This window comes from Bubalus bubalis, chromosome 16 (genome assembly GCF_019923935.1).
Source record: "Bubalus bubalis isolate 160015118507 breed Murrah chromosome 16, NDDB_SH_1, whole genome shotgun sequence".
NCBI classification, from domain to species: Eukaryota; Metazoa; Chordata; class Mammalia; order Artiodactyla; family Bovidae; genus Bubalus; species Bubalus bubalis.
The window spans coordinates 37,443,283-37,470,226 of record NC_059172.1 but is presented as its reverse complement, the minus strand read 5'-3'; the positions used below and the strand labels follow the sequence as shown (position 1 = coordinate 37,470,226).

At 40.2% G+C, this 26,944-nt stretch overlaps 1 protein-coding gene and 1 pseudogene across 1 annotated transcript; both read left to right on the top strand.

Moving 5' to 3' along the window:
• The first annotated feature begins 825 nt into the window (after window positions 1–825).
• On the top strand, window positions 826–1,778 carry LOC102404006 (annotated as a pseudogene).
• A 23,712-nt stretch (window positions 1,779–25,490) lies between these two features.
• Window positions 25,491–26,438, top strand: LOC102397431 (olfactory receptor 52H1-like). Its single transcript, XM_006061595.3, has one exon. The coding sequence runs from the start codon at window positions 25,491–25,493 to the stop codon at window positions 26,436–26,438; it is 948 nt and encodes a 315-aa protein (XP_006061657.3).
• The last annotated feature ends 506 nt before the right edge of the window (window positions 26,439–26,944 follow it).

Sequence of the window (26,944 nt, the reverse complement as noted above, 5' to 3'; positions counted from 1 at the left end):
AGGTTGGAGTAACTAGAAAGTAAAAGATTGGTTTGTCAAAAACCTAATGATACATTGGCACTACAAATGTAGATTTGCTAATTCACATGTAGTTCCTGTTACTTCTTTGGATTCGAACTTCAGAGAAGATATTACTTAGACTCATGGAGGTAAGACATTTGATATTTACATCCTTGAGATATCTCAGACTGGTTTACTTTGTGAGAGCAAGCTAATCTTGAAATTTTAGTTAACATCCAAGGGCCAATGCGCTCCTATGTCATAGGTCTGTCGGGGCTTTGTTCCACTGCAGCAACAATGCAATTGTGGCAATGTCCATAGATGGGAGATCATTGGTTTAATTGGGATCTCATGGCATTTTGGTAAATGCTGTAGTGGTTGTGACAATAAAGTTCATTTTCCCTAGTGCTTGTTAGTCAGTAAAGTAAAAAGTAAAAAGTCACTCAGTCGTGTCCTACTCTTTGCGACCCCATGGACTATAACCTATCAGGCTCCTCCGTCCATGGGATTCTCCAGGTAAGGATACTGGAGTGGGTTGCCATTTCCTTCTCCAGGGGAGAAGTTACTACTGCTGCTAAGTTGCTTCAGTCGTGTCTGACTCTGTGAGACCCCATAGATGGCAGCCCACCAGGCTCCCCTGTCCCTGGGGTTCTCTAGGCAAGAACACTGGAGTGGGTTGCCATTTCCTTCTCCAATGCATGAAAGTGAAAAGTGCTTGTTAGATGATAGGAAAGGAGGGATCCTGGTTGTAGAAAAGACTTGAAAGGAATTCATTTCATTGACAGTTGGTCCTAGGAATGAAATGTGATATTTTGTTCTCAGGGAATGACAATCCACATGATGGCCACTTTGAATTTGATCAATTTTAATCCAGACTCCTTCATTTTGATGGGGATCCCAGGACTGGAGCAGTTCCACATCTTGATTGGGATTCCTTTCTTCTCCATCTACCTCGTGGTCCTTGTAGGCAATGGCATTCTTTTCTACCTCATCACTATGCACCATAGTCTCCATGAACCCATGTTCTTCTTCCTCTTAATGCTGTCCTCTGGAGACCTCATATTATTTATTATAAGTGTCCCCAAAACACTTGGCATATTCTGGTTAAAAGCTCAGGAAATCACATTTTCTGGCTTCCTCACTCAGTTGTCCTTCTTCACTTTAGCTTTTTTCTGAACTCAGCCATCTTGTTGGGCATGGCTTTTGATTGTTACATGGCCATTTGATACACTTTGAGATACGCTAGTGTCTTGACACCCAAGACGATTGTTAAGATCATGGTGGGGACTGAGAGTTGAAGCTTTACTGTTATTTTGCCTGTTGTTTTTCTGGTGATGTGTTTGCCATTCAGCAGGACCCGTATCAACCTTCACATATACTGTGAGCATATGGGGGTGGCCCGACTTGCCTATGCTGTCATCTCCATCAGTATCTGGTATGGCTTTGCTGTGCCTATAATGACTATTATCTCAGACATGATCCTCACTGGCATCTCCTACACTCTCATTCTTCGTGCTGCTTTCCACCTTCCATCCAGAGATGCCCTCCAGAAAGCCCTCTGCACTTGTGGTTCTCATGTCAGCGCCATCCTCATGTTCTACACACCAGCCATGTTCTCTGGCCTCACTCATCGCTTCGGCCACAGCATCTCTCACACATTTCACATCATGTTTGCCAGTCTCTATGTAGCAATTCCACATGCACTCAAACCCATATTCAAAACAAAGCAGATCAGGGACAAGGTCATCCTTCTATTCTACCCTAAAGGGATGCAGTGACCCGGGGATAAGAACACAGAGAGAAAAATTGTGAGAAATCAAATAATCATATTGATTTAAGAGAACTTTCTTTTGTAAATAAATAACTGGAAGCCTTCAATCAATAATGGATCCAATTCCTATGAATTTCAGGGCCTCAATTCTACTGGGAAAAAATTATTGGTAGAATTAGAGGGGGAGAGGGGATTTTTCAAACCCCAAGAAAATGAGAGGCATCAGATGAAACTATCCTAATCTTTTACAATGAAAAACATAAAAACACAAAATCTTGCTCTTGCTTAGGTCCTTTGATCCTGTTTCAATTTCCTCTTTATAAAGTAACAGAAAAATAGTACTTTAGTTGTAGGCTTTTTGTAAGGTTAAATTTGTTTAGCATGAAATAAGCTTATGAATTCAATAACCACCTATATGCTGATAATTCTCAAGTTCAAAGCTTTACTTCAAATTCTTTCTGTCCCATGTAGCCAACTCTCTATCTGATAACTCCTCTTGGCTATTCCACTGAACCTTCAAAATCAAAATGAACCAGAATAATTTCATCTTCTCTTCCTTTCCTCTTATGATCAACACAATCTCCTGAATTTTCTGTCTTATTAAGTGGTATAGAATTCAACCAGTTTCTGATGTCAAAGGCTTTTCTCTTTTCGTCATTCACTTAAAAAATTGTTTGAAGTGAAGTGAAAGTCGCTCAGTCGTGTTCAACTTTTTGTGACCCCCTGGACTATACAGTCCATGGAATTCTCTAGGCCAGAACACTGGAGTGGTTAACTGTTCCCTTCTTCAGGGGATCTTTCCAACCGAGGGATCGAACCCAGGTCTCTTGAATTGCAGGTGGATTCTTTACCAGCTGAGCCACCAGGGAAGTCTAAGAATACTGGAGTAGGGTAAGGGAATTCTTGGAACTCCAAGAATACTGCATAGGGGTAGCCTATCCCTTTTCCAGCAGATCTTCCTGACCCGGGAATCAAATCAGAGTCTCCTACACTGCAGGAGGATTCTTTACCAGCTGAGCTACCAGGGAAAAATTATTTAAAAAAATATTTACTATTTATTATGTCTTCTGAATAACCTCAGTTTATTCATGTTTCACATTAAAAATAGTCATAATATTCCCTTTGCCCTGGACTTCTCATCAGCCTCTTTTAGAAATTTGCTAACTTTATTTATTTATTTTTCTCTCCCATTTATGTTTTATTCAGAAACAATATTGGTCTTACTAAACTTCAACTAGATCATGTCAATCCTGTAGTTAATAATCATTTAACAGTTATTCACTTTGATTGAAAGAAAACCCAATACCCTAGCATAACTTCAAAGCATTTTATGGCAACATTGGTGCTAACCAGTTATTGCTTGGTGTCGGGTTCTCCCCTTTCCTGTCACTCCTTCTCTCACATGCCCTTTTTGCTACAATCACCCTGTACTTCTTTTGGTTTTTCAGGCTATGTTCTCTTGTCCTTCTGCAAGTTCACATATGTTATTCCCTCTGCAATCCAAATCTTAGCTTGAACTTGAGAATGAAGGGAAATGATTTTTCAACTCCTTTTTGTTGTTCTATTTCATGTCCACTAGGATAGCCATACGGAGAAGGCAATGGCACCCCACTCCAGTACTCTTGCCTGGAAAATCCCATGGATGGAGAAGCATGGTAGGCTGCAGTCCATGGGGTCGCTAAGAGTCCGACATGACTGAGCGACTTCACTTTCACTTTTCACTTTCATGCATTGGAGAAGGCAATGGCACCCCACTCCAGTGTTCTTGCTTGGAGAATCCCAGGGACGGGGGAGCCTGATGGGCTGCCGTCTATGGGGTCGCACAGAGTCGGACACGACTGAAGCGACAGCAGCAGCAGCAGCAGCAGGTGATTGTGGAAAAGTGAAATAGAGAGTGACTGTTTAGTGCATAGGGGGTTTTTTGAGGGGATGAAATGTCCTGGAATTAGATAGTGGTGATATTGCACAGCACTGTAAATGTACTAAAAACTACTAAGTTGCACACTGTAAAGTGAATCTTATGTTTTGTGAATCTCAACTTCATAAAAAAATTAAATAACATGTTCAATATCATATAACTAATACATGATGAGTGTATAGCTTAATGGGGCTTCCCAGGTGGTGCTACTGGTAAAGCTGGCTGCCAATGCAAGAGACGTGGGTTTAACTCCTGGGTAGGGAAGATCCCCTGGAGAAAGGTGTGGAAACCCACTGCAGTATTCTTGCCTGGAGAATCCCATGGACGGGGGAGCCTGGAGGGCTATGGTCCATAGGGTCGCAAAGAGTTGGACACAACTGAAGCAGCTTAGCATGCAGGCACACACACATGTATAGCCTGATACATCTATCTGATTCCCAGTGTTTATTCTTACTCATTCACTATCCTACTTCTCAGTGAGACAGGATCTCTCTAGCACAAAGAAATCCTCATATCTTTTCTGAATTAAACCAAAACTACATTTGTCATTCTAATCCCAGTGTGTCAGATCTAATAAGAACTAAAATTAGCTGTGTGCTAGATACTATTTATACTGGCTTATGGGAATCAAGTGTTACCTTTTCAGGAATTCAGCCAGCATGTCAATATCATATTGGCAGCTTGAAATCAGTCCTAGTAGGAGTATCTGTAACTCCTGAATCATCAAATCTACAGATCAAAATCCCCCAAATCAGGTGTTGAATATTCACCAGGACACCACTGGCTACCATCCTCCTGTGTGTGGCTCAGGCTATGACTTCAGACCTTCCATGGCTGCACTTGACTTTCATCCTCTCTGCTGGGCTCTTTTAGGTAAATGGATTTGTGTGGCTACAGGGAATAGAGAGGGAAGGAGACTCAGGGACAACAGCTACTGAAGACTTATATGTTTGAGTATCATGGAAGCAGAAGCCCGTTTGCACTGGAAATTTGTAACCAGCATGTGTTGGGTTTTACATATTTATGTTATTAATGCACACACAAAGTTTTTTGGATCAGAAACATATTATCATTATTCACTTAAAATACAAATTATAACTCAGTGGTTCCCCATACTTTATTCTTACCCCTAGGGCTATACAATAAAAGTCAGGCCAAGTGACCTGTGCATATGAAGTTGAGGAATGAAGAAATATATATTTTCTCTGATTATAAAAGCCAAAGAGACTATTCCTCCTCCTCTTATATCCCCTCCATCTGAGAATATTTCCTTACAGATGGGTGGGAAATATAAATTTCTCCAGGGGGAAAATAAGACCATTGAGTTAGTGAAGTAAATCAGAAAGAAAAACACCCATACAGTATACTAATGCATATATAAATGCCAAAGATGCTCAAACTACCGCACAATTGCACTCATCTCACAGGCTAGTAAAGTAATGCTCAAAATTCTCCAAGCCAGCCTTCAGCAATATGTGAACCGTGAACTTCCTGATGTTCAAGCTGGTTTTAGAAAAGGCGGAGGAACCAGAGATCAAATTGCCAACATCCGCTGGATCATGGAAAAAGCAAGAGAATTCCAGAAAAACATCTACTTCTGCTTTATTGACTATGCCAAAGCCTTTGACTGTGTGGATCACAATAAACTGTGGAAACTTCTGAAAGAGATGGGAATACCAGACCACCTGACCTGCCTCTCGAGAAATTTGTATGCAGGAGGTCAGGAAGCAACAGTTAGAACTGGACATGGAACAACAGAATGGTTCCAAATAGGAAAAGGAGTACGTCAAGGCTGTATATTGTCACCTTGCTTATTTAACTTCTATGCAGAGTACATCATGAGAAACACTGGACTGGAAGAAACACAAGCTGGAATCAAGATTGCCGGGAGAAATATCAATAACCTCAGATATGCAGATGACACCACCCTTATGGCAGAAAGTGAAGAGGAACTCAAAAGCCTCTTGATGAAAGTGAAAGTGGAGAGTGAAAATGTTGGCTTAAAGCTCAACATTCAGAAAACGAAGATCATGGCATCCGGTCCCATCACTTCATGGGAAATACATGGGGAAACAGTGGAAACAGTGTCAGACTTTATTTTTCTGGGCTCCAAAATCACTGCAGATGGTGACTGCAGCCATGAAATTAAAAGACGCTTACTCCTTGGAAGGAAAGTTATGACCAACCTAGATAGCATATTCAAAAGCAGAGACATTACTTTGCCAACAAAGTTTCGTCTAGTCAAGGCTATGGTTTTTCCTGTGGTCATGTATGGATGTGAGAGTTGGACTGTGAAGGAGGCTGAGTGCTGAAGAATTGATGCTTTTGAACTGTGGTGTTGGAGAAGACTCTTGAGAGTCCCTTGGACTGCAAGGAGACCCAACCAGTCCATTCTGAAGGAGATCAGCCCTGGGATTCCTTCCTTCTTTGGAAGGAATGATGCTAAAGCTGAAACTCCAGTACTTTGGCCACCTCATGCGAAGAGTTGACTCATTGGAAAAGACTCTGATGCTGGGAGGGATTGGGGGAAGGAAGAGAAGGGGACAACAGAGGATGAGATGGCTGGATGGCATCACTGACTCGATGGATGTGAGTCTGAGTGAACTCCGGGAGTTGATGATGGACAGGGAGGCCTGGCGTGCTGCGATTCATGGGGTCGCAAAGAGTCAGACACGACTGAGCGACTGAACTGAACTGAATGCATATATATGGAATTTAGAAAGATGGTAACAATGACAATATATGCGAGACAGCAAAAGAAACACAGATGTATAGAACAGTCTTTTGGACTCTGTGGGAGAAGGCAAGGGTGGGATGATTTGAGAGAATAGCATTGAAACGTGTATTATCATATATGAAGCAGATCGCCAGTCCAGGATCGATGAGTGAGACAGGGTGCTCAGGGCTGGTGCACTGAGGGATGGGATGGGGAGGGAGGTGGGAGGGGGGTTCAGGATGAGGAACACATGTACAAAGGAAAAAAAAATAAACATCTTGTCTATTGAAAAAACAAATAAATAAAACCCAGCCCTGTCTTCATACTTCTGGAGTTAGGTAAATCTCTAAATTTTAAGTAAATCTCTCTGGGGTTCTCTCACTATCTGTAGTTACTTCACTAACTTCAATTTTACATTCATTTTCCAAGAATTCCTCCTAGCCCAGTATTTCAAGACTTTGGCAAAATTTATTCAGAAAGCCCAACTTAGGAAAAATACAAAAGTATTTTCTCTATATTTATACCTCACAATATGCCAGGGATCTGAGAAGACAGCTGAAAAGAAGGAAGGAATAATTTCCTTGAAATTTCCATAAGGGTTTCTGAAGGATGGGCTGAACAAGATTGGCCCCACACTGCCTGGAATATGGGCAGTGAGGATAGAGCACTGAAATAATGTCTGTAGTCACATCCTCCATCCAAAGTGGATGGTACATGTGCATCTGTTGGGGAAAAGCTGTAGGGAGGGTACTTCACTGCAGTTAGATGAACCCAGATGGGAAAAGAAGGGAAGAGGAAGAGAAGGTTTAGCTATAGACAAAGTACTGGGTTTTTGCTTTGTTTTGTTTTTAGCCTTTGACCAAGAAAGGTGAAACGTCATACTAGGGAACATGACATTAATGACAGTGATGTAACATATTTGCATATAAGTGGCTCAGACGATAAAGCATCTGCTTACAATGCAGGATATCGGGGTTTAATCCCTGGGTTGGTAGATCTCCTGGAGAAGGAAATGGCAATCCGCTCCAGTATTCCTGCCTGGAAAATCCCATAGACGGAGGAGCCTGGTAGGCTACAGTCCATGGGGTCTCAAAGAGTCAACCTGACTGAGCGACTTCACTTTCACTTTACCATTTCTAAAGTGCTTTAGTATCTGCTTTTTCATTGCATCCTCATACAACAATGCTGTAAGATAGATGGTAAGAAGCTTGAAAAGAGGGTTGCTTGACTGCAAATTGGGGGGACATCTAGCATCCAAAGCAGTTTATATCTCCAAACACTTTACTTAATAACCTTGTCCTTTTTCTTTTCTCTCCAAAATCGTGTACATAAAGGTCATTTCATTTGTGCGGATCATGCTACTAATATTTAGTGTCAGAAGCTATTTTCATTTGTACTACAAGATTGTTAAGATCTTGGGGCTTCCCTGGTGGCTCAGTGGTAAAAAATCTGCCTTGCAATCCTGGAGATGTGGGTTCAATCCCGGATCTGGGAAGATCTCGTATGCTGTGGAACAACTAAGCCCATGTACCACAACTGCTGAGCCTGTGCTCTAGAGCTCCAGAGTCACAACTGCTGAGCCCACGTGCTGCAACTATTGAAGCCTGCTGGCTGTAGATCCCGTGCTCCACAAGAGAAACCACCACAATGAGAAGCCTGCCCACCCCAGTTAGAGAGTAGCCCCCACTTGCTGCAACTACAGAAAAGCCCATGAAGCAATGAAGACCCAGCATAGCCAAAAATAGAGAACTAAATTTTTTTTAAAAAAGAGTTAAGATTTGTGTGTGTGTGTGTGTGTGAATAAAGTGAGGTAGAAGAGAGAGTCTCCACCTTTCCCCTATTTGTGTATAATTTTGGTGTTCACTCTTTCTAATTTGTATTCATTATAGCTCTTGGGAGTGTCCCAGATGACACTCATGGTAAAGAATTCACCTGCTAATGTAGGAGATGCAAGAGAAGGGGTTTGATTCCTGGGTCAGAAAAATCCCCTGGAGGAGGAAATGGCAACCCACTCCAGCATCCTTGCCTGTAAAAATTACATGGACAGAGGAGCCTGGCAGGTTAGAGTCCTTGGGGTCCCACAGAGTTGAACATGACTGAACACACGTGATAGTGTGGTAGTGGTGTAGCTCTTGGGGAAGACATGTAGAGACCTAAATTATACCTATGCTGATTCATGTTGGTACTTGGCAGAAACTAACACAATTCTGTAAAGCTCTTGTCCTTCAATTAAAACAATAATTTAAAATTAAAAAAAAAAAGTAGATGTAGGAAAACTTCCCTGGTGGTCCAGAGGTTAAGAATCTACCTGCCAGTGCAGGGGACGTGGGTTTGATTCCTGGTCTGGGAAGATTCCACATGCCACAGGGCAACCAAGCCCTTGCACCACAACTACTGGGCCAGCTCTCTAGAGCCTGTGAGTCACAACTACTGAGTCTGTGTGCCATACACGACTGCTGAAGCCCATGCACCTAGAGCCCATGCTCCACAATGAGAAGCCCACACACCACAACTAGAGAGTACCCCGCACTTGATGCCACTGCCACCACACAGCTCAGGATGCTGTTTCCTGACACAGCTACCAGGTACATCAGGCAGAAGGGAATGGAGATCCATGTGTGTCGCTCCTTCGGGCCAGGGACACCAATGAGGATAAACGTATAAACATATCATAATTGACGGTGGAGTAGTTGGGAGCTGCCATGCCTGAATTATGGTATGGAACTTTCATCACTTATCTAGAAGGAGAAAAAGAGTTAACTTGTCACAACCAACTAACATATATTTAGTAACCCTCAACAAGCTTAAACATCTGCTGTGTAAAATGTCAGTTAATGAGTTCCCACATACTCAGAGTATTAATCATGGATATACAAGTGTGCAGTATTCTGCTTTGAAGAGAAAGATGCTGAAGATTCAAAGTAGGATCACATAATTTTTAAAAGATGCTTTCAAAGGAAATACTGAGACTCATACTATTTTCTTATATACATGTATGCTTGTGCATGCTAAGTCGCTTCATTCCTGTCTGACTCTTTGCAACCCCATGGACTGTAGCCCACCAGGTTCCTCTATCAATGGGATTCTCCAGGCAAGAATACTGGAGTGGGTTGTCATGCCCTCCTCCAGGGGATCTTCCTGACCCAGGGATCGAACCCAGGTTTCTGATGTCTCTTGCATTGGCAGGTGGATTTTTTTTTTAATCACTACTGCCACCTGGGAAGCCCCATTTTCTTATATAATTGACATACATTTAAAGTAATGGTCATACAAAATGGCCAAATAATAATCAATTGTATTCTCTATTTTTTTTTTCTTTTTCTTTTTTTTTTTTTAATTTTATTTTATTTTTAAACTTTACATAACTGTATTAGATTTGCCAAATATCAAAATGAATCTGCCACAGGTATACATGTGTTCCCCATCCTGAACCCTCCTCCCTCCTCCCTCCCCATTCCATCCCTCTGGGTCGTCCCAGTGCACCAGCCCCAAGCATCCAGTATCGTGCATTGAACCTGGACTGGCAACTTGTTTCATACATGATATTTTACATGTTTCAATGCCATTCTCCCAAATCTTCCCACCCTCTCCCTCTCCCACAGAGTCCATAAGACTGTTCTATACATCAGTGTCTCTTTTGCTGTCTCGTACACAGGGTTATTGTTACCATCTTTCTAAATTCCATATATATGCGTTAGTATACTGTATTGGTGTTTTTCTTTCTGGCTTACTTCACTCTGTATAATAGGCTCCAGTTTCATCCACCTCATTAGAACTGATTCAAATTTATTCTTTTTAATGGCTGAATAATACTCCATTGTGTATATGTACCACAGCTTTCTTATCCATTCATCTGCTGATGGACATCTAGGTTGCTTCCATGTCCTGGCTATTATAAACAGTGCTGCGATGAACATTGGGGTACTCGTGTCTCTTTCCCTTCTGGTTTTCTCAGTGTCTATGCCCAGCAGTGGGATTGCTGGATCATAAGGCATGTCTATTTCCAGTTTTTTAAGGAATCTCCACACTGTTCTCCATAGTGGCTGTACTAGTTTGCATTCCCACCAACAGTGTAAGAGGGTTCCCTTTTCTCCACACCCTCTCCAGCATGTATTCTCTATTTTAAGACAGGAAAGAAAATTGAATTTTTATAAAGAATAAAATAAATAAATAGATCTAGTTAATCCCAACTGTGGCTCTATGGACTATAGCTCACCAGGCTCCCCTGTCCATGGAATTCTCCAGGCAAGAATACTGGAGGGGGTTGCCATGCCCTCCTCCAAGGTATCTTCCTGACCCAGGGATTGGACCTGTGTCTCCTGTGACTCCTGCATTGCAAGAGAATTCTTTACAGCTGAGCCACCAGGGGAGCCCTTATACCCCAACACAAAATAAGAAGTTTAAAATAAAAAAGAATATAATAAATGAATAGAAACAACTTTTTAATTGAACTAAATTAAATTATGTTTTCTGGCACACATATTTACCTAATAAACTTTGCTCTATAGAATACATAAGCAGCTATTTATCACCACCAATGTGGAGATGGAAACAGCAACAGACTCCATTTTTTTTGCCTGGGAAATCCTATGGACAGAGGAGCCTGGCAGGCTACATTCCACGGTGTCCCAAGAGTCAAACAGGACTTAGTGACTAAAGCACCACCACAACAATCCCCTCCAGTGTATAGAGACATATCAAATGGAAAAAAGAGTCCAAAACCTATAAAATGAAATTCTGTCCATAGGGGTATACTCCATGTGATTCTTTGTTTACAAGGACTGAATGTGAATAAAACTAGTAAACAAGGAAATGCTGTCCTTTACGCACATTCCTCAAATCTCCCCTCTCAGGGATTTTTGTGAACCCTTCAAGATGCTTAATGAGTTTCAACAATGAAAAGGGAATATATAATAAAATATACTATGCTCTTTAAAGATCAAAATAAAAATTCCAACTCTGTAATCATTTTAAATATGCTAAAAATTAATGAATAATCTATATTAAAAATGACATTAATTTTCTTAACACAGAGAATCCTTGTTATTCTGTATCAAGAAAAATTGACTTATACACAAAGGTAGTTTAATTATTTTTATCTTAAAAATGTCATTTAATATTTACCAGCTGTTAAATTTTAAAAAATAGGTTATAAAAGTGCTTATGGTATCATTGTTGAACAGTGGCATACTACATAAACATATATTTAGGATATTTGATAGATAAAACATGGAAATACTATCATATCTAGGTAGTGAACTAAGAAATGATTTTATTTTATTTTTGGTTTTATCTGTTTTTATCTGATAGCTTCTATGTTTCTATTTTGATATTATTTACTGTTGTTAAGTATATGACTACACTTTGTGGAAGCTGATTTGGGGTTATAATAGAAGTTATTTAATTCATATAATGAGGTTTTAGAAAAGTTTACCCAATATCTCCTCTAATCCAGAGTAATCCAACTTTCTCTTAGACTAGCTCCAGGCTCATTAAGAATCTAGAGTTGTCCTTTGCCTTTTTAAAATAAACTGGAAGCCTAGTATTGGTTACCATCACTTGAAATATTCATTGGTGCCATAAGTTAACATGGGATTTACCAAACAGAAGTTACATTTATCAAAAATAGGAAGAATGTATGGAACAACATATTATTATTCTTTACTTCATATTAAATATCTCCATAATATTGCTTAAAATGAAAAGCCAAGGCATTTTCCTTATTTACAAAGATCAACTTGTTGGGCAAATGACATCTTTGACATGATGTCTCAAACTTCTAAAGTGGAGAAGCTGTGTGTGTGTGAGCCCAGCTTTCACAGAAAAGCAACCAGGAAGCCAAAATCAGGATAGAGACATCCACAGAGGATAACATTTGAGAAGCACTCATAAAATACCTAACTTCCCTACCTAGCAAGAGTCCCCTTTCCCCAGCCACATACCCAGGCACATTTCAGATCTGGAGTTCTACCTTGGGTTGAAAGATTAGAGCACTCTCTTGAAATAGACCCTGTTAAGAGCCTATTTCATTCAGGGGCCCTGGTTTCTGGCATTCTCATCTTGTATTCTCCTCTGCCTAGAAAACTGGAATGTGATCATCACAACTGTAAAATATCACTGTGGGAAGCTCAGAGAACAAGGCAATGTGTTGGTCACTGTTTTGGGGAAAGGGCACAAATTCCTCCCTAGAGACTGGGAGAGATTTCTGTAGGGAGAACAGGGGGGAAATGCAGAGTCAGACAATGAAAATACAGGGAAGAGCTGTCAAAAAAGTTCACTCTAAAAACTTACTTTACCTGCTGTCCATGTGGGCAGGCCACAGACATAGAAATGTCTTCTTGCAATCTAGGTGGTTACAATCACTGCTCTGTGTCTGTGTGGCCAAGATCCCTGGAAATGTCCCACCTAGCTCACCCAACCCCATCCATTCCCTTGGCCTCAGAAGGGAGACTCCCACCCCACAGAAGGCAGAGTGAGACTGGGATTATTTATTGCTCCTGGAAAGTCCCAAAGGAATGACCTCTGGACCGTGGTGTCTGCTCTGGCCTTCAGCTAAATAGCAGACAGATAAATGAATAAAGAAAATACATAACTCTTTTCTGCTGAACTGGCAATAATGCTTTGATTGTCCCTATACTGAGTAGGCAAGCCCTGGAGAGGTGCCCTTGGCAAAAAAACTCAAACCAACACTTAAGACCTTGAGAATGAGCAGCTCTTTAAATTTTGCATTCTAGAGACTGCCTAGCCCTAGAGGGAGCATTATTTAATTCATTCTTGCATCCTCTCAGCAAATATACTGCTACTGCTAAGTCACTTCAGTCGTGTCCGACTCTGTGCGACCCCATAGACGGCAGCAAATATAACTCCTCCTCATCTCTGCCTAGACTGCACTGAAAGTTCTCAAACTAATTTTGCTGTCTCTATAGCTTCAATCTAAGTGCATTTTACTTGATTCTAGTAGCAAGTCCACACAACAGCAAGAATGAACTTTCTAATATGTTAGTTTCATTTTGTCATACTCCCATCAGCTCCTTTATCCCTTAGCCTTTATAATAAGATCCAAGTTCCAAAGCACAAGGAATAGGTTTTTGCTCACCTCCCTAAACTCTCATTCTGACCTCCACCTTCCTGCTTCTCAGCCTCAGCCACATTCAGGATGTGCCCATATCAAGGTTCAGACAGTTCCCCAGATCTCATCATGTTCTCATTTGCTTCTTTGCATTTGAAATAATGTTTTCTCTGCCTACCATGTTTCTATTCTCATGATTTCCCTTGAAAACTCCTATTTTTCCTTTAAATCATGGTTGTGATAAAAAAAATTCATGACTATCCTGACCTCTCCCCAAATTGTATCAGCACCCTCCTCTGTGTTCTCACAGCTCCCTGTTTTTTAAGGTCATATCTCTTGTCACTTTGTGTTGGAATTGCTTGCTTCCATGTGTGTTTTCCCTACTAATCTATGACACCCTTGAGGATAGTAAAACATGTCTTAGTCATATCTGCATCCACAGCACCTGTTACACAGTAAAATAAAATCAAGTTTAAAAATGATTGTCAAACAATGTGCAAAGTGCCTTTCAAATAATATCACCATCAATTCTCAAAACTTGTGAGATAAGTAAGAGCTCCATGTACTCACAAGGAAACTGAAGCTTGGATAATTAAAAGAACTTTCCAGTTTCATCCAAAGGGAACTGGTGGAATTGATAAATTGCAGTCAGCAGTCAGTGTTCACCCATACATTTTTTCACCTTAGTCCCGCTTCTATTCATCCTGTAGATGCCTCAATAAATCGTGGTTGGATGAATGTATGAGTGAGTTAACCATAAACTGGGGCAGGGAATATGTTATTAAGTTGAAAGTTGTCTTTCAAGATAGTTTCTTGGGAAGGTCAGTTCCTTACCAAAAAAGTCTTCTGAGGCTCATAATTTTTTAAGTATACAAAGAGTTTATATCAACATCTTCCTCCTTCTCACCTAAAGGACTTTGCACATACTTTTCTTTGTATCTAGAATATTCTCCAACTTTTCTTTAGCTTGCTGGAGAGAACATGGTATAATGTGAAGTAGAAGCAGGGTTCAGGAGTTAGACTACCTAAGTTAGAAAATTCTCCACTAAACAGCTGAACAATCTGGACTGACTTTCTACATATCATTTGTCTCATCTGTAATGTGGAAACAACAAGGATACCTAAATCATTGGAAGAGAGTAAGAACTAAATCTGATAATGTTTCTTAAGTGTTTGACTCTGTGACACATTGTGAGACCCCAATAAACACTTTTATTATCTTTTAGTTAGAATTCTTTCAAATATCTTCCTAAGAAAATCTTTGTCTATCCTTCCCAGGCCTGATCAGATATCTTAATTATACTCTATATTCATAACAATTATCAAAGGTGGTGATTATTTTTACACATATAATTTGTTGGTGATTTGAATAATGTATGCCTTCTTCACTAGAGTGAACAGTGCGTGAGGAGAGGCATTGTGTCTGTTTTCCTTTTCACTGTGTTCTTGATGTCTAGCTTGTTGTCTTGCTGGTACTCAATGTTCAATGTATCTGTATGAAATGATTGATGACCTGCCTGCATGAATGGAGAAGACCTTTGAGAGTCCTTGGACTGCCAGGAAATCAAACCAGTCAATCCTAAAGGAAATGAACCCTGAATATCCATTGGAAGGGCTGATGCTAAAACTGAAGCTCCAATATTTTGGCCACCTGATGCAAAGAGTCAGCTTACTGGAAAAGACCTTGATGCTAGGAAAGATAGAAGGCAAAAGAAGAAGGAGGTGGCAGAGAATGAGATAGTTAGAAAGCATTACTGACTCAAGGAAAATGAATCTGAGCACACTCTGGGAGACAGTGGAGGACAGAGGAGCCTGGCGTGCTGTAGTCCATGGACCCACAAAAATTCGGACACAGCTTAGTGACTGAGCAACAACAAAATGCGTGAATGAATGATTGGTTGCCTGCCTACCTCAGCAGTTTCATTTCTCAGCACTTCACTAAATATACCTGGGTCTCCTAAATGACAAACATTTCCAGAACACATCATAACCTCTGACACTGCTGAAACTTTGCACATGCTAATCTCTCGGCACCAAATATCTTTTCTGTGTCTTATTCTAATCCTTATTCATCCTCAGGATTTATATTAAGTTAACTTATTTCTCAAGATCCTTCTGATCCCTAGCCTGTGGTATTATGCCTGTACTCAGTTTCCAAGGACTTCTTTGGATTTCCTATAATACTCTCTGTATATTAAAATTTTATTTTACAATATTGACCTTAGTAGTTTGTGTCTGCAAGTTAATGGACTGATATTTATCTCTGAATAGCCAGGGGTAATGTGATGTGTGGTGATGTGATGAAACTGATGTGATGCCTGAGTTTCCCGGACCTGACAGATTATTCCTAGTTTTAGTCAATGGTTTTGGTGGGAAAGAAGTGATTTCAAAATTCTTTTACAGATATTCATGATGATTACTGCATTTCACACATATAGAATAGGTGACCTCTTCTGTTGAAGTTTGATAGAATTACAGTGGAATATCTTTAAGCAGCCCAAGCGGCCAAGAACTATATACTCTGCCTTGACCTTCACTTCCTCAACCTTCTGCTGCTGCTGCTAAGTCACTTCAGTCGTGTCCGACTCTGTGCGACCCCATAGACAGCAGCCCACTAGGCTCCCCCGTGCCTGGGATTCTCCAGTCAAGAACACTGGAGTGGGTTGCCATTTCCTTCTCCAATGCATGAAACTGAAAAGTGAAAGTGAAGTCGCTCAGTCGTGCCCGACTCTGTGCGACCCCATGGACTGCAGCCCACCAGGGTTCTCCGTCCATGGGATTTTCCAGGCAAGAGTACTGGAGTGGGATGCCATTGCCTTCTCCTCATCCTTAGGTGGAGCTATATAATGATAACCTGCATTCCTTTTCATATTAGTCATCTATGCTGTATAACAAATTACGTCAAAAATTAACAATTTCTGGACCTATAAAATGTCATACAGAATGAAGTAAGTCAGAAAGAGAAAAACAAATATCTTATATTAACACATATATGTGGAATCTGGAAAAGTGTTATAGATGATCTTATTTGCAAAGCACAAACATATACGCATATGTAGAGAACAAACAAATGGATACCAAGGGGGAAAGGGAGGGGTGGGAAGAATCGGGAGATTGAGATTGACATATAAACACTACTATGTATAAAACAGATAACTAATGAAAACCTATTGAACAGAACAAGGAACTCTACTTGGTCCTCTCTAGTGACCTATATGGGAAAGATATCCAAAAAAAGATATATGTATATGTATAACTGATTCATTTTGCTGCACAGCAGACTCTGACACAGCAATGTAAAGCAGCTATACTCCAATTAAAAAAAAAAGTTAGCAATTTAAAACAAACAACATTTATGATCACAAACTGTCTGACTGACAAGAATTCAGGAGTGGTCTACCTAGGCATTTCTGTCTTGGGTCTCTTATTAGGTTGCAGTTAAGATGTTATTGGGGTTGTAAGCATCAAAAGGGTTGGCTGGAGCTGAAGCATCTGCTTTCAAGGTGGCCACTTTTGTAGTGCTATTTGTTAGTCAGAGGCTTCAGTTTCTGCCTACACAAGATGCTTGTCCTCATGGCCTGTAGGTTGGCTCCTCCCAAATTGGACAATGAATGAGTGACAGTGAGAAAGAAGCTTCAGTGTCTTTTGTGGCCTAGTTTCAGAAGATACACACTGTTAACATGCACGTGTACTATTTGTTAAAGTTGAGTCACTAAATCCAGATCATATTCAAGGGAAGGGAATTAACTCCACCTGTTGAGATAGGACTCTCAAAAAACATGTGAACACTTTTTAAAGCCACCTTACCTAGTTGTTTTCAGTTCAGTTCAGTTCAGTCAGTCGTGTCTGACTCTTTGTGACCCCATGAATCGCAGCACACCAGGCCTCCCTGTCCATCACCAACTCCCAGAGTTCACTCAGACTCACGTCCATCGAGTCAGTGATGCCATCCAGCCATCTCATCCTCTGTCATCCCCTTCTCCTCCTGCCCCCAATCCCTCCCAGCATCAGAGTCTTTTCCAATGAGTCAGCTCTTCGCATGAGGTGGCCAAAGTACTGGAGTTTCAGCTTTAGCATCATTCTTTCCAAAGAACACCCAGGGCTGATCTCCTGTAGAATGGATTGGTTGGATCTCCTTACAGTCCAAGGGACTCTCAAGAGTCTTCTCCAACACCACAGTTCAAAAGCATCAATTCTTCAGCACTCAGCTTTCTACCTAGTTGTATATATATATATATATATATATATATATATATATTATCTGAATTCTCATCTTTCTGATGTTTTGTCATCGGACCTTACCAACATGCATACTGCTCCAGTATTTTTCTCTGGAAATTTCCATGGACAGAGGAGCCTGATGGGCTACAGTCCATGGGTTGCAAAGAGTAGGACGTGACTAAGTGACTGAGCACATAGCAGGCATACATACGTGCTAGGCTATTAGCATTACAATGCCCTGAAATCTATATATGAACCACAGAGCTCATATTATCTTTGTCATCATTGATTCTTAACAGAATAACAATAGTTTCCTCCAACATTCTATCTGAATAAATAAAGATTTACAGAAAACATGGATAAACCCCTCCCTAAAGAAAAAGGTAAATTGAGGACAGGTGTTAGGATCCTCAGTTCTTTGTTTTCTTCTTTACTAATCACGCTTGTCATGGAATATGAATTTTTCTAAAAATTAGGGTTAAAGGTAGAGTTTGAACTGAGAGAAGACTACAAAAATGTTACAATAAAAATGAGGTTTTATCTAAGATACACTTTTGTCAAATTATCCTCGTTGGATCTGAGTTTTTGATATCATAAGCTAATAAAGTATTTCTTAAGATTTAGGATTAAGAATCCCCATGGACAGAGGAGCCTGGCAGGCTACAGTCTATGGGGTCACGAAGAGTTGTATAGATAGCTGAGCAACTAAACACAGCACAGCACAGCACATTATGCTCTAACTTCAGAAAGTTTTAGGTATTTTTTATAACAAATAATATAAAATTATTTTCTACTTGGACTTTTATTAGTAATTTCAACATACAAAATATTGTTTAAACAAATATAATAAAAACAGGTGATGTTCTTTCTACTACTAGTAATAGTTGAGAACACAAATTGAATGCATAGTTTGTGAACAACAATGGAAAGCCAGTGATGAACATAAAAAGTGAATCCTTTCATCAGGGAATTTGTGTTTTGAAAGTAGAGACAGAGAACTACACAGATAATTGCAACATGGTGTGATTAGTGCTACGGCGGGAGTAAACACAGGGATGAGTGAGGGATGACTTTCCAAATGAAGGGATGCTAGTTTAAGCTGAGTCAGAAAAGAGTAGGAAAGATAGGCTCAAAAGTAATTAGCCTCCAATTAAAATACATAAATCTAAATTTAAAAAATAATTAATTAAAAAAGAGAAAACATTTGCAGAAGGAAGATTCTTGCAAAATTTTGTGTATGTGAAACTACAAAGAGAGCAGTTGGAATTTAGAGCATTTTGGAGATAAGTAGAAGAAGATGCAACTAAAGAGGATTAACTTCCTCTTGGGCCTGAAATTGCTAGATTTCCTAAGCTATTTACTTTATCCTAAACATTTTCTGCAGAAATGGCAATCACTTTTCTGTTTTAGAAAGATTATTAGGCTTCTTGGTCTTCCTAGGTGGTGCTAGTGGTAAAGAACCCACCGATGCAGGAGAAATAATTGATGTGTGTTCTATCCCTGGGTCAGGAAGATTCCCTGGAGGAGAGCATGGCAACCCATACGAGTATTTTTGCCTGGAGAATCCCATGGACAGAGGAGCCTGACGGGCTACAGTCCACAGGGTCGCACAGAGTCGGACACAACTGAATTGACTTAGCACAGCATGTCATGGCTTCAGAGGAGAGGATGGATTGGTGGGGTGGAATTGAATTTTAGATCAATAAGGGCCCAATAACAGAAGCAACGAGAGACAGAAGAGTGGTTATTGAAGGAGGAACGTGATTCTAAAGATATTTTGAAGTAGATTTCAAAATCAGCAAGTGTATGTGTAAGGAGTTTTATATGAAAGCTCAAGTGTTTGATCAAGATGAATGATTTGTGATAACTTGGCCATTTTCTTTTTAGGTATCAGAAAGAAGAATCCATGTATATACTTTAAATCTATTTACATTTTATGAAAACAACCTTTGAAAATGTATAGCATAAACAAAATATCACTTAAAGACATGCAAGTTCTCTGAAACACACAGAAAACACACGCACTCACACACAAGAAATACAGAGTATCTTGATGGCTTTCTCAGCCATTTTGAAAGCCCCAGGAGATTCTGCTCCCTGAGACACTGCTTGTCCAGGAAGATCTGAGCCTGCAGAGACTCAGTCCACCCCAACCATTGGGACCTCAAAACCTCATGATCTAGACCATCTGGGAAGATCTTCACTGTGCCTCCCACAAGTCAACAATTGGATTATGTACCTCAGGGGCCCACCAGCCTGAATGGCCCCTCTGAAATCCCAGGAAGAGAAAGAAGAAAATTAGCCCCTTACGGGTGCTGTTTCTGTCCATTCTTATGAAGGAGCTGGGGACTGGTGAGTGTTGGTTTGGATACAGGTCAGGTGTGATTGGAAAGCCACAGTCATGACTCAGGCCAGATCCTGGGGCAGGCTGACTGAAGGACACACAGAGGACCTGAGAGGAGGAACGAGAAAAGATAAGGGGGCTCAGTCCAGCTTTCCCCATGAGACAGTCCACAGACTAGGGAGCCAGATTATAAAGTCTAAGGATTGAAATAAGGATGGAGAAATAAAGGAAGCAAGCAGGACTGGAACTGTCCTGCGGACAATTCAATAGCTGAGACAAAATTGTCTAAGAACTTGGATCCAGAACACTGGCCCAGCACTCCGTATTTTTTGTGATTTGACACTTTCTGCTATATCTGTGCATTTGCCTCTATTTGTTGTCAAAATGGTGTTACATACTAGTTGCTATTTATTGAGAGCCTACTATTTTCCAGTCATTGAGGTGAGGACATTTCTCCTGTAGAAAATCTCTTCAGAAAAATGCTATGAGGAAACAGGCATTTTAAAGAAATCAAATAACGTGTCAAGTATAGTGAAAAAAGAGGCACAGGTTAAGTGCAAATTCAGAACACTTGACTCTAAAATCAGATCCATAAGCAATGTCTGTATTGTGACTTTGTGTAGACTTTCCCTATGTTCTATGTGCTTCTAGGAGGACGTGCAAAAATATGTTGTGTGTTTGTTAATTAATTAATTAACCCATTATTATAGCCATTGATTCATTAACCTGCATTTTAATGAGTACAGGGTGACTAGAATAAAGGTAGGATGGAGAATGATGCGGCTGCACATGCATAAAAGACCCATGTCAAACAAGAGCTTGTGTGTGTGTAGTAACGTAAACATTACTCATTTATTCAGTAAAACTTAAGTGTTTAATAAAAATTAAGCTAGAATAAGGAGATAAAGCTATGAATATGAAAATCTTTACCCTCAAGAAAGATAGATGATAGGCAAGTAAATGCAATAAATTGTGATACATCCTTCCAAAAGGCTTACGTACATGGTTCTCGGTGTGTGAATAAAAGTACTGTCTTTTTTTTTTCTCTTAATTTTAAAAAATTATTTATTTAGGGCTGTGCTGTGTTTTCCTTGCTGCATGGACTTTCCACTATACATGATTTTCAGTTATCAGTTCAATTCAGTTGCTCAGTCATGTCCGATTCTTCACAACCCCATGGACTGCAGCACACCAGGCTTCCCTGTCCATCACCAACTCCCAGAGCTTACTCAAACTCACGTCCATAGAGTCAGTGATGCCATCCAACCATCTCATCCTCTGTTTTACCCTTCTTCTGCCTTAAATCTTTCCCAGTATAAGGGTCTTTTCCAGTGAGTCAGTTCTTTGAATCAGGTGGCCAAAGTATTGTAGTTTTAGCTTCAGCATCCGTTCTTCCAATGAATATTCAGAACTTATTTCTTTTAGGATGGACTGGCTGGATCTCCTTGCAGTCCAAGGGACTCTCAAGAGTCTTCTCCAACACCACAGTTCAAAAGTGTCAATTCTTCGGCACTCAGCTTTCTTTATGGTCCAACTCTCACATCCATACATGACCACTGGAAAAACCATAGCCTTGATGAGACGGACCTTTGTTGGCAAAGTAATGTCTCTGCTTTTTAATATGCTGTCTAGTGTGTCTATACATGATTTACATGTGAAAGTGTTAGTCGCTCAGTCATGTCCGACCGTTTGTGTTCCCGTGGACTATAGATGCCAGGATCCCCTGTCCGTGGAGTTCTCTAGGCAAGAATAATGGAGTGGACTGCCATTCCCTTCTCCAGGGGATCTTTTCGACCCAGCGATTGAACCTGTGTCTCCTGTACTGCACACAGATTCTTTACCATCTGAGCCACAAGGGAATATCTAATGGTTCTAATTTCTCTATGAAGTAAAATTAAACATTATCTGTTGAGAAAGAGGAATTTGGGGATAGTTGATGTGCTTAAAAGAGAGTAGGGAAAAAATCCAGAGAATTCCCTGATGGTTCAGTGATTAAGACTCTGTGCTTTCACTACTAATGGCCTGGGTTCAATCCCTAGTCAGGGAGTTAAGATTCCACATGGTGCAGCCAAAAAAAAAAAAAAAAAAAAAGTCATACAGGGAGATTGAGTTCTACAAGATCATGTTGTTGGACCATTGGAAAGTGTTGAGGATTAAGTTTAAGGCTGATGATTTTGAAATTTGTGGAACACAAATATACTTAACTAAGAAATACTTTTCCATCATGACCTAGAGTACTTACTAGGTTTTTTAATCTAGGAATTATATTTTGCCATTTATATATCATGGAAGCTCAGTGGAGGGAGGGCAGCAAAATATTTTAAGAGAGTAGTTGAAATGATGACTAGTAGATGTTAAACTACATAAAAAGGGATGCAAAGACACATGGATACTTAAGGAATGAGAGTGACAAAGTCAGTGCCGAAGAGGCATTGAGGTTCTTGAGGAACAGATTGGTAATAGGTGACTCACATCTTAGGAGAGATATAAAACCATATTTGTGATTTATGAGGTTAGTCAATCTGGGGTTACAATACTTCAAAGATATGGCCCTGGAATTGGGTGGGCTGATCATCAGTAACAAAATAAAGTCATCCAGCGTGATGCTGTGCTACTTTGAGGGGAAAATTTTAGGTAGGTAAAGGGCAAGGATGTTAAACTTGTTGCAGATAATAGCCAGATATATATCTTCAAATAATAAAGGGAATTACAAGGAAGTCTGTGACAGATAATAATACGAAAATAAAAAAGTTGGGTAAATGAATAGGTTATTTCTAACGAACGTTATTTATGCAAAATGAGTACTAAGAACAGATATCTACAGGCAGTATGACTTACACCTTCACTTAGGAGTGTACTTCTTAATAGGGCAAAGCATTTGTTGTTTCATTTAATACATTGAAAGGTAAACTTTACTTTTTCTTATTTTCACTTTGTAAGGTTTGTGTTCTTTGTCTATAAAGTTGTCTGATGTTCCCAGGTTTATCCTTACCCTTTCTGGGTACTTTGCTTTAGATCTTTTTCATGTGAGCAACATATAATCAGATTTTATTTTAAAAGACATCATTGATACCTATGCTTTTAAGTATGCTGCTGCTGCTAAGTCACTTCAGTCATGTCTGACTCTGTATGACCCCATAGACGGCAGCCCACCAGGCTCCACCATCCCTGGGATTCTCCAGGCAAGAACACTGGAGTGGATTGCCATTTCCTTCTCCAATGCATGAAAATGAAAAGTGAAAGTGAAGTTGCTCAGTCCTGTCCGACTCTTCATAACCCCATGGACTGTAGCCCACCAGGCTCCTCTGTAGAATTCAGAAATCTACATTTACAAAAGTTTTAAATTTATTTATATTATTTTTGGCTGTGCTGGTCTTCGTTGCTGTGTCAGCTTTTCTCTAGTTGTGATAAGCAGAGTCTACTCTTATGTTGTGGAGTACCAGGCTCTAGGGCATGCAGGCGTCCGTAGTTGCAGCACATGGGCTCAGTAGTCATGGCTCATGGACTCTAGAGCACAGGCTTAATAGGTGTGGTGCAGGGGCTTAGTTACTCCAGGGCATGTGAGATCTTCATGGACCAGGGATCGAACACATGTCTTCTGCATTGGTAGGCAGATTCTTTACCACTGAACCACAAGGGAAGCCCCAGACATCTACATTTTAAATAATAAGTGATGTGCTCAATATTACACTAATTTGCTTCCAGTTTTCTGTTTTCTTTATGTGCCAAAATTTAAAACTTTTGCTGTACAGATGTTATGTATATACAATTTTCCATAGACTGTATAGAGAATTTTGGTCATATACATAGGAGTCTAGGAAAAGACTCCTAGAATTTGAGTCCAAGCTCTGCCATTTCCTCATTGTGTGGCAGTGGCAAGTTACTTAACTTCTCTCTGCTTCAGTTTCTATATCTTTAAAATATGGATAACGCTTTTATCTATCTCATTGTTAAGAGGAACGTAGAAATGATTTCATGTAAAGAGTTTTAGTTTTGTGTAGTATAATGAAAGTTCTCAAAAATTGTTAACTCTTACTATGGTAGTAACAGTTTTAGTTGCTCAGTTGCATCTGACTCTTTGCGACTCCATGGACTGTAGTCTCCCAGGCTCCTCTGTCCATGGAATTCTCCAGATAAGAATACTGGAGTGGGTTGCCATTTCCTTCTCCAAAGGAAAAGAACTCTTACTATAGAGGTTGCTTATTTGCTTTTATCTTGGTTCAGAATTTAGAATATATAAATTCTATATTTCTTTCACTAGAAATCATCTCTGTCTTTATCCAAAGCACATTTGAAATAACTGCCTTCTTAAATCCTAAGGGTGTGTTGGAGGCTGGCTACATATCTTTCTCATATTATCCTCCATGGTGAGACATTAAACACAGCCTCAGAGCACATTATGGTCTGCAAATCCCAAGACTTTCTAGAGTCAGGGAAATCATTACAACCCACAACAGGGTTGATGTGTCAAATTACAGTTCCAGGTTTATGTCTTTCCTTAAACTCTACACCCACTACCTCTTCTCTATTTTTCTCATCTAACAGAGTACTGAAGAAGTCACCTGAGGTAGAGTGTTGTTGTTTGTGGACTCTAATGTTCTTGGCTCTGCCAGTTACTAAAGATGAGATCTTGGGTAAGATAGCTCTCAGAGTTTTAGTTTCTATTAAAAGACAATCAAGAGAATAAAAATAATCTCAGAAGATTGTTCTAAATGAGATAATACTTTATGAGACTGGTCTATGGGAGGAGCCTGTAATGATAAATTGCCTCCTTATTTTTCCAACTGAAATGCCTTACTTTTTGGACTTTCTTGGTGGCACAACAGATAAGCATCCTCCTGCCAACGCAGAGGACACATGTTTGATCCCTGGTCTGGGAAGATTCCACATGCCCTGGAGCAACTAAGCCCATGCGCCACAACTATTGAGCTTGGGCTCTAGAGCCCAGGAACCACAACTACTGAGCCCACATGCTGCAGCTACCAAAGCCCATGACCCTTAGAGGCCATGCTCCACAACAAGAGCAGCCACCGCAATGAGAAGCCCATGCACCACAGCTAGGAGTAGCCCCCATTCGCCACAACTAAGGAAAGCCCGTGAGCAGCAACAAAGACCCAGCACAGCCCCAAATAATTTTTTAATAATGCCTTAATTTTCTAATTCTCTTTTTTCCCAGATTATAGTTAGATTATTTTTCTCTATACTCGTATCTATACAGCAATATATTACATTAACCTAGGCAAAACTCAGTCATTAAAATGGAAATAACATTTTATGCAGTTTGAAGAAGACTTTGGAGAGACCTGGTGCTTAGTATCAGGAGTACTAGTATTTTAGAATCTTTTTAGAGAAGATAAGCATTGCTTTTAATAGCAAAGGGAGGTTATTTCTTGGCATATGTTAATTATATATAATTTGTTTTAGGACACAGAACCTGTTAATCAGATTTCAATGGCCACATACAACCTAACTGGCTACCACATGGGTGCCTTTACCCTTTTGGGTATCCCTGGACTTGAGCAGTACCACATCTGGATCAGCATCCCCTTCTGCCTCATCTATCTTGTGGCCATTGTGGGTAATAGTGTCCTTCTCTACCTCATTGCAATGGAGCACAGTCTTCATGCACCCATGTTCTTTTTCCTTTCCATGCTGGCTATTACTGATCTTACACTGTCTACCACCTGTGTTCCAAAATCTCTGAGCATCTTCTGGTTTGGTCCCCAGGAAATCAGCTTTCCTGGCTGTCTCACACAATTATTCTTTCTGCACTACAGCTTTGTTCTGGACTCAGCTATACTGATGGCCATGGCATTTGACCGCTATGTGGCCATCTGTTCACCCTTGAGATACATCACTATTCTGACCCCCAGGACCATTGTCAAAATTGCTGTGGGAATCTCCTTCAGAAGCTTCTGTGTTTTTGTCCCATGTGTTTTCCTTGTAAATCGTCTACCCTTCTGCAGGACACATAACATCCCTCACACATACTGTGAGCACATAGGTGTTGCCCGACTAGCCTGTGCTGACATTTTCATCAATATCTGGTATGGGTTTTGTGTTCCCATCATGACAGTGATTATAGATGTGATTCTAATTGTTGTCTCCTACACCCTCATCCTCTGTGCTGTATTTCACCTCCCTTCTCAGGATGCTCGCCAGAAGGCCCTGGGCACCTGTGGTTCCCATGTCTGTGTCATCCTCATGTTCTATATACCAGCGTTCTTCTCCATCCTAGCACATCGCTTTGGACACAATGTCCCTCGAACCTTTCACATTGTGTTTGCCAACCTCTATGTTGTCATCCCACCTGCTCTCAACCCTATCGTCTATGGAGTCAAGACTAAGCAGATACGAGAGAAAGTCATTCTTCTGCTGTTACCTAAGAGGTCCCATTGATACATGCCTGAAGTCTAGGGGGCAGGGGCAAGTCCCTAGTCCACTTTAAAGACTAAATCTGTCACTTTGACCCCAGAGAAGGGACTGATAAAAAAATTTCTTATTAATCAAAAGTGTGATTGTTTTTGTTTCTTTATTATTTTAAGCAGAAATCTTCTCTGCCATTCCGGCTACAAAAAAACAAATTTTTAGTCTAGGAAACTTTTTGATTTTAGGAATCAAAAAATTTTAAATTTCTTTTACAAGCTGATTGTAAAATTTTAAATGAAAACAATAAAATAATCAGCACCTTTTTTTCTCTATAAAGATGTTTCTAAAGAATCTGATTTTTTTTCAGATTTATACAGTTTCTACAACTTGCAGAGCAAAGGACTTCTACCATGATGACTCTGTGAGGTTCTGGATTTTTAGGTTGGATACTTCAGTCAGATGGCATCAAGTATGGGTTTTGGCATGTTCTTGGTGCATAAACAATGCTTATCTAGAAAAAAATGGCAAATAATCAT